We start from the raw sequence: 7,615 nt of genomic DNA, 5'->3' as shown, positions 1-7,615 counted from the left end.
TCCAGAATATTAGTCAGATTTCATAATTATAATCAAATTTCGAAATCCTTGAACATAATTCTATAAACCAAATTTTGAAATTTGGTAGCTACAAAATCTTTTCACACCACCATTGTTCCGAAATCCTTCTCAAATCTGATCAACAGTATTGAATTTTAAAATTCAATGTACATAATTTGGAAATCGAATTTTGAAATCACCAAATTCTAAAATCCATTAACATAAACCATCAAATTTCGAAATCCTTTTCCAAATCCCGTTATTAAAACTGAATTTTTATATCCAAAAGAAAATATAAATTATGAAATCGGTGTCAGAAAACTCCATACATAAAACGATAACTTTATAGATTCAATCTTCTTTTACTGTTCATGAAAGATTTATCACCTCAAATAAACTTCAATAATAAGGGTCACAAACTCTGAGAACTCTCTTTGGTAAAGAAGAATAAATTACTTGGGAATGGAGAGTGATAAGTAAATAATGTTACCGGATGAGTTAGAGGTGACAATGAATATCTTACGGGTTAAATATGTTTTTGATCCCTTAATTTTCAGTGAAAATTAGAATTAGTTCCTCTTCAAAATTTTGGCCTAATTTAATCTCCAAACTTTAGAAATTTGTGAATTTAGTCCTTTTAACTAAATTTTGTTAGGTTTATTTGATCTTTCAAATGCGTTTCATGATAGCATTTTTACTTCAATGTTCACTAAAAAATGCGTTTGAAACTTTATTTGAAATATCAAATAAAGTTAACAAAATTTGGTTAAAAAGACTAAATTCACACATTTTGAAGACTAAATTAGTCCAAAATTTTGAAGAGGGACTAATGCCTTTGAATTTCTTACCCTTGTTTGCTTGTCATCTATACACTTTTATCCTGATCTATCGACTGCATGTTAGTTAACTTGTACACGATTTCCATTAAGTTCTTAGGAAGCCAATATAGAATGTTTTCTTGTCAATGTCAATTTCTACCTGAAAATTATGATGAAAATCTTATAGAAGTATTTAATTATAATTTTATGTACTAACTTTTATTTATTTATAATGGTTACTTTAAAAATAATATTTGGAAACTGATAGTCTAAAAACAGATACCGACATAAAATATTTATTATTTTCGTATTTATTAATGTTCTTTACAGTATCATCTAAATATAATTTTGTTAGTCTTAGTTTTATTTAGGTTTAATTCGTATTTTGGTCCCTCTTTTCGTAGGGTATGTTCAAATTGGTCCTACTTTTTTTCAAAAGTTCACTAAGATCCCACTTTTCGCAAAAACGGTGCAAGTTAGTCCTTTGTGGTTACGACGTTAAAAAACTAACGGCACAGCTGCCCAGCTGGCAGAAAACTGATGAGCTGTACATTTTTTGTTGACGTGGCACTCTACATGGCAATCTTCAACCTCTGCCCCAACTCTCTTCCTCCCATATGCCCATGGCGTTCCTTCTCATCACCACCTTCTCCTTCTCCTCCTTCTCTTCCTCCTTCTTCCACCCTTTCAATTCCACCTTCCTTTTTTTCCCAATCTCTCTCTGCCTTCTCAATTCTAACCCTAACCTCACCTCTTTCGAAATCTCCAAACTTCAAAAACCGCAAAATATAGTCTGAGAGAACCATCACCCCTGTTCAAACCCATCAATTATTTTCCACTGGGTCACGCTTTCACTCCCAAATTTTCGATTTTTCTATCTGTTTATTTTCTTGGAATCTATCAAATCTTTCACTCACTCATTCACTCTCATTTCTCGATCATCTCTCTTGTTCTGCAACACTAACAATGGCTCTCAGACCCATCGACAACGCTCTCCCAACAACAACACCAGAGAGACCCAAAAAGCAACCCAAGATCGTTGTTGCAACCCAAAAGCAGCAAGATCGTGCTGCTGTCGTCAATGGCGAAAACCAAGTTCCCTTGCCCTCATCAGGGGATACCACTGTTGACTATGTCTCCTCGGACAACCTTAAACCCTTGTCCGATCCCGAAGTTCAGATTCAGGTTTGCGTGTGTTCTTCTTTCCCCCGCTGTGCGATTAAAGATTTGGAATTCAATCTATTCGGATTATTTTATCTGAAACATAAAAATGTTTGGAAATGCAGAGTTTGATTGAAGATTTGAATTCGAAAAATTGGACCAAAGTTTGTGAGTCTCTGAACAATGCTAGGCGATTTGCGGTGTTCCACTCACCCCTTCTATTCCCTATTTTGTAAGGGATATTTTATGCTCTTTTCTTTGTTTAAATTTATATGTTTTTTTTTAAGTTTTGAGCTTTGACTGTTGGGGCAATTGATTTTCGAGGAATTAATGAGATGATGTCGTGGGCAGGGGAAATATTGTGTTGGTGGTGACGAAGACAATGAAGAACCCTCGTAGTGCCCTTTGCAAAACCGCAATTATGGCAGCTGCTGATATTTTCAACGCCTTTGGTGACAATTTTCCACAGGCGAATAAGGCGATATGGGAGGAAGAGAGTTGGGGCAGAGGTTGAAGATTACCATGTAGAGTGCCACGTCAACAAAAAAATGTACAACTCATCAGTTTTCTGCCAGCTGGGCAGCTGTGCCGTTAGTTTTTTAACGCCGTAACCAAAAAGGACTAACTTGCACCGTTTTTGCGAAAAGTGGGATCTTAGTGAACTTTTGAAAAAAAGTAGGACCAATTTGAACATACCCTACGAAAAGAGGGACCAAAATACGAATTAAACCTTTTATTTATAACTGTTTTAAAATTTAAATTTAAACAAGATTATAATTATTCAATAATGGATGGCTATTTCACATTTAACCGTAGGAAGCTGAATTATTGTCTGTATACAACAATTTTAATGTTTTTAAAAACATTATAGTCAGTCAATAATGGACATTTCTAATACAATATGAAAGTTAATATCTCAAAATTTTCAAAAAAATGTGTTATATTGGATGTCAATTTGATATTTAACCTCATGAAACTGAATTATTGTATATCTTCTCTTAAATAGTCTTTGTTACTATGAACTCATAGCCGACCGAGCGATAAAAGTGTAGAAGAGTCGGCCAACAAATGATACCTCGGCCAACGGATGATACCTCTCAAGTCAATAAACTGATCGGTAAAAAGAGCCGTTAAGGTAATCAATAGTAATAACTGTTGAATTTGAACTCAAACTTAGAGCTTTGATAACTAAATCTTGATTACAAGATTATTACGCAAAGTCACTGACTTGAGCGTCGAAGTGTCTTTCGCAGATATCCTCCCTCGCGACTTGGACAAGGAGAAGAGAGAAGACAGCACATCAGAACAAACAACTTTGAATATTTCATATTAGGCTTCTAAATCCTGCCGAAAGAGTCTTCTTTTTATGAATAGGAAAAGAAAGCAAATTTAAATATAAAGTTTTACAATGATTAATGCATACTCAACCAATCAAAGTTATACTTTTGGTTTAGAAAGCAGAAAAATAAAAGGAGATTATAATGAAAACAATATTATCGAATTAATAATAATTTAAAAAAAAAATATTAACTACTGTGTTTAATTTACTGGTAGTCTGGTAGATATTATGGGATGCACACCGACACTTTAATGCAACTTTGATTAAAATCATCGTCGGGTCACTGTCAGAAGTCCAAAATATGAAAGGCAAGTTAAGTTTGCAAGAGGAAATTTTACTTGGCTGATTATGATCAAAAGCGTATAAGAGAAAACAAAGAGTGAAACACATATCACATGATACGGTCAGCAATTGACGCATCAAAAATACTTGCTCTGCAAGAAGGGGGCAAGGAGTAACCCCAACAGTGGCAAGTAATAATTTAAGCCAAACCACATCATGATTGTGGGAAGAACTGAAGATAATAAAAGGAGAAAATGCAGTAACCACTGAACCATCGACGTGACCATCACAGAAAAAAATTTAAATACCCAATTGAGTCTGCACTTCGAGGATGGTCTTGGCTGAATCTACAAGCCTCTGCGTCTCCTCTAGGTTCAAATGGACATTGGTGACACCCAGTATACCTCCTCTACCAAGCTGTGCTGGCAAACTCAGAAACACTTCCCCATCGATGCCGTAAAACCCCTTAGCAAGAACAGACACAGGATGGATCTTTCTTTGGTCCCTCAGAATGGAGCGAGCCAAGTTAGCCACTGAGTACCCTATTGCCCAGGACGTGTACCCTTTCAACCTGATCACTTCATACGCACTATCTACCACTGACTTGTGTATATTCTCCAGTGTCTCTTTCTCGTATGGAATCTGCTGCTTGTCCAAAAAACTCAGCACTGGAACACCCCCAACGCTAATGCTAGACCACAATGCCACCGAACTATCTCCATGTTCTCCTACAATATAAGCCTGCAATCACAACTTTCTTTCATTCTTTCACTTTTACTACTCTGTTCATTATTTCATAATTTTAACTTCAAAAGTTTAAATAATTCACACCAACTAGACTATCTTTGGCTTTAGTTTGGACTATTTAAATCTACGTTAGTCCAATCAACACTTACGTTTGAATTCTCATAAAAGAAGTGTCACATGGCCTAAAACTAGTTTTCAATAGAAAGCAGTAAAAAACTATGCTTTTACAAACTAATTTTGCAAAATGAAATCTGTTATTCACTCGTCGTAAGTACAGAAACTTTAATTCAAAGTTGCCCTGATGCGGTGGTAATTTCATAATTTGAATACTAATATGCTAATTTAATACAGTTTTGCCTATTTCTAAGAGAGATTATTAAATAGTTAGACCACCATAACTTTTATATTCCCTCCATGTCTTAATTTTGAATAAAAAGAGTACATTCTTAGTTCAGTTCATGAATCGTGAAGATTAGTTCAGATTGAGATTAGTTAAAGCTATAATGCATCAAACTACTTGGTGATTTAATTTCTCACATTTTACAATTAGAAATAAAATAAAAAGAAAGGAAAAGTGAGAATGGTTGACCTGTACGTCCTGGGCGTTGACGTCGAGGTGATCGGCGATGAGGAAACGGAAGCGAGAGGAGTCCAAATTGGTGCCCGACCCAATGACCCGGTTGGAGGGGAAACCGGAAAGCTTCCAGGCGACGTAGGTGAGGATGTCGACAGGGTTGGAAACGATGAGGAGAGTGGTGTCGGGGGAGTGACGAACAAGCGGGGGTATGATGGCGCGAAAGAGGGAAAGGTTCCGCTGGAGCAGGTTCAGGCGGGACTCACCGGCGATTTGGCGGGCGCCGGCGGTGACTATGCAGAGATCGGAGCCGGCAGTGACGGAAGAGTCAGTGGAGGCGTGGATCTTGGTGCGGGGGAGGAAGGCGGCGGCGTGCTGGAGGTCGAGCATCTCGCCGCGGAGCTTGTCGGCGTTGGTATCGACGAGGACGAGCTCGTCGGTGAGGTCCTGGGTGAGGATGGTCTGAGCGATGGCCATTCCGACGTTACCAACGCCGATGACGGAGATCTTGGTGTGTTGCTTGGTGGTAGAGGGAGGGGCAGCATTGGTGATGGGCTTGAAGAAGGCCTGAGTTAGGTCGAGGCCACCCGGGCCCAACGTGGAACCTGAAGCGCTCTTGTGCATGATGAAGTAAGATGAATTTTTGGTGTTGCTGTAAAGAGGTCAGAAAGAAGGTGAAATTTATAATAATAGATAGTGTTGGCAGTGTGAGATTAAAGACAAAGGAGGAATATGGTTGAGGCTAATACTGTGGTCTGGAAAGGAAGGGAAGAAAAGGTGTTGGAGAATACCAGCTCCACCTTCTTTCTAGATGCAGAAAAAGTAAAAGGGACAGTGCGGAGTTCCAAGAGGAAAATGTCACTCATTCATCACATTCTCAGACCGCTCTGATAGCTTTTAAAGATTAATTAAATACTTTCGTCACCTTTTGGTGCTTTCCATTTAACCATTACCGGAGTGACACCCTGTTTAATGCTTGAATTGAATGAGTTCAATTTTTTCCATTTTCTAATTAAACTATTTTTTATTTTTTTTCATTTTCTTTGATTTTTCAACAATCTAAAACACTTTAGTTGAATTTATTTTAATACTTATTGGAGATTATGAATACGTGTTCTGTGGCTTCTGACTTCTTAGGTTGGTACACCATGTTGATATTTGATGTTTGAACGTTCACGCGTTCAATTGAAGACCTACTTTAGTTATTTGTCATCGTAGTTCAATTTTAAACTTCATCGATTGTTATTATGCTTATTATGCCCAGTGTGCTGGCACCTTTTGTTCTCACCGCTTACGTTTTACGACTTTAATTAAAACCGGATTTCAAAGATGTAAAAACCCAATTATGGAAATCTTCATCAATAATATTCAACAAACATAAGCCAATGCTATCCCAGTTTGCCCACAATCTCAACTCAACATGATTTAATCGAATTAAATTATTTTAGTGAATAAAAAACAAGTAAATTTATTAGCTTATTGAAATGTTTTAACACACATAATATATATATATATATATATATATATATATATATATATATATATATATAGACACACACAATACAGTTGAATGTTTTTACAAATTGTTTGGTAAAAGGAATTTTGATAAATTAGCTGAATCTTTATATACGGGTTAAATTTTATAAACTATAACTTGTGAATAGAAAGTGTATTAACTAAATCATTGAATCAAAAGTGCGTGTTTATAATTTAATTAAGTTAACTGCAACATACTTAGAGAAAATGTATATTTTAGTCTTTCTATTTTTGGCCAAAATTAGTTTTATTTCTTGAGGTTTTGAATTGGTTTACGTATTTTTTAAAAGTAGGTGGATTTAGTTTGTTCATATTAAAATGAAAAACATTTTTTTATTTGTAAAAATAATATATTGTTGAGTAAGCATGGTATAATTTAACATGAGGTTTCTCAAACTTCCTTTACCCCGGTTTGGAACCTTTCCACCTCTACTTCAGCCTTTACCTACTCAGATCCTAATTGAGATTTATGCTCTTAGATTTTCAAGTCCTACCCCTGCTTACCTTAACATCTATTCACTTTTTCGTATTTTGTATCAGTATTGTGATGAACAATGACATTCCTTAAACACACAAAAATAATGACTGTGTGCAACATCTCTAATAGCTGTCAAAAAATACATAATTTTTTCAATTTTATATATATTTCACTTCTGACTAAGCTACAGTAGTACACTGTTCTCACACGAGGTTCAAATTAATGTAACATTGCCCACATTATACAAATATAGTCACTATCATTAGATGTAACAAATCAAAATCTTATCTTCATGTCCAATGCTTCTAACTTAGGGAACTTATTATCCCCATTTTGTCCTAGTATGTTGTGTGAAGCTAGTTAGGCTCAAACACTAATCAAAATATGAAAAGAAATAACGATTTTAGAGATCTGTTTCTAAACTTGGCCCTTTTATGATGCAGAATATCTCTTTAGGGTCTACTCTCTCTTCTTAAAAATCACTTCATATGATTCCATATACTCCTAATAAATCTTATCATGTTTCTTTAACACTAATTTCCATTCAATTAAATTTTTGAAAGTTCAATTTTGATTAGTTGTAAGTGGATGTACTTATACATACCCACCTATATTATAGGTTTCACACAAAACTCTGTATCCTACAATTGAAAAATAATGGATTTTGATTATTTCCTCTC

At 35.5% G+C, this 7,615-nt stretch overlaps 2 protein-coding genes across 2 annotated transcripts; one reads left to right on the top strand and one right to left on the bottom strand.

Moving 5' to 3' along the window:
• The first annotated feature begins 1,784 nt into the window (after window positions 1-1,784).
• LOC148206846 (uncharacterized) lies at window positions 1,785-2,493 on the top strand. Its single transcript, XM_088108965.1, has 3 exons — window positions 1,785-2,003; window positions 2,105-2,211; window positions 2,331-2,493. The coding sequence occupies exons 1-3, from the start codon at window positions 1,785-1,787 to the stop codon at window positions 2,491-2,493; spliced, it is 489 nt and encodes a 162-aa protein (XP_087965091.1).
• A 1,138-nt stretch (window positions 2,494-3,631) lies between these two features.
• On the bottom strand, window positions 3,632-5,808 carry LOC124822124 (L-lactate dehydrogenase A-like). The gene is made up of 2 exons (XM_047294094.2): window positions 4,937-5,808; window positions 3,632-4,341 (listed from the first exon to the last, which is right to left on the bottom strand). The coding sequence occupies exons 1-2, from the start codon at window positions 5,543-5,545 to the stop codon at window positions 3,901-3,903; spliced, it is 1,050 nt and encodes a 349-aa protein (XP_047150050.2). The 5' UTR covers window positions 5,546-5,808; the 3' UTR covers window positions 3,632-3,900.
• Window positions 5,809-7,615: the final 1,807 nt, after the last annotated feature.

The sequence above is a fragment of the Vigna umbellata genome, chromosome 1, assembly GCF_029865625.1.
Source record: "Vigna umbellata cultivar VRB3 chromosome 1, Vumbellata_1.0, whole genome shotgun sequence".
NCBI lineage: Eukaryota > Viridiplantae > Streptophyta > Magnoliopsida > Fabales > Fabaceae > Vigna > Vigna umbellata.
The sequence above is the reverse complement of the archived record's forward strand: the minus strand, read 5'-3'. Positions and strand labels throughout refer to the sequence as shown.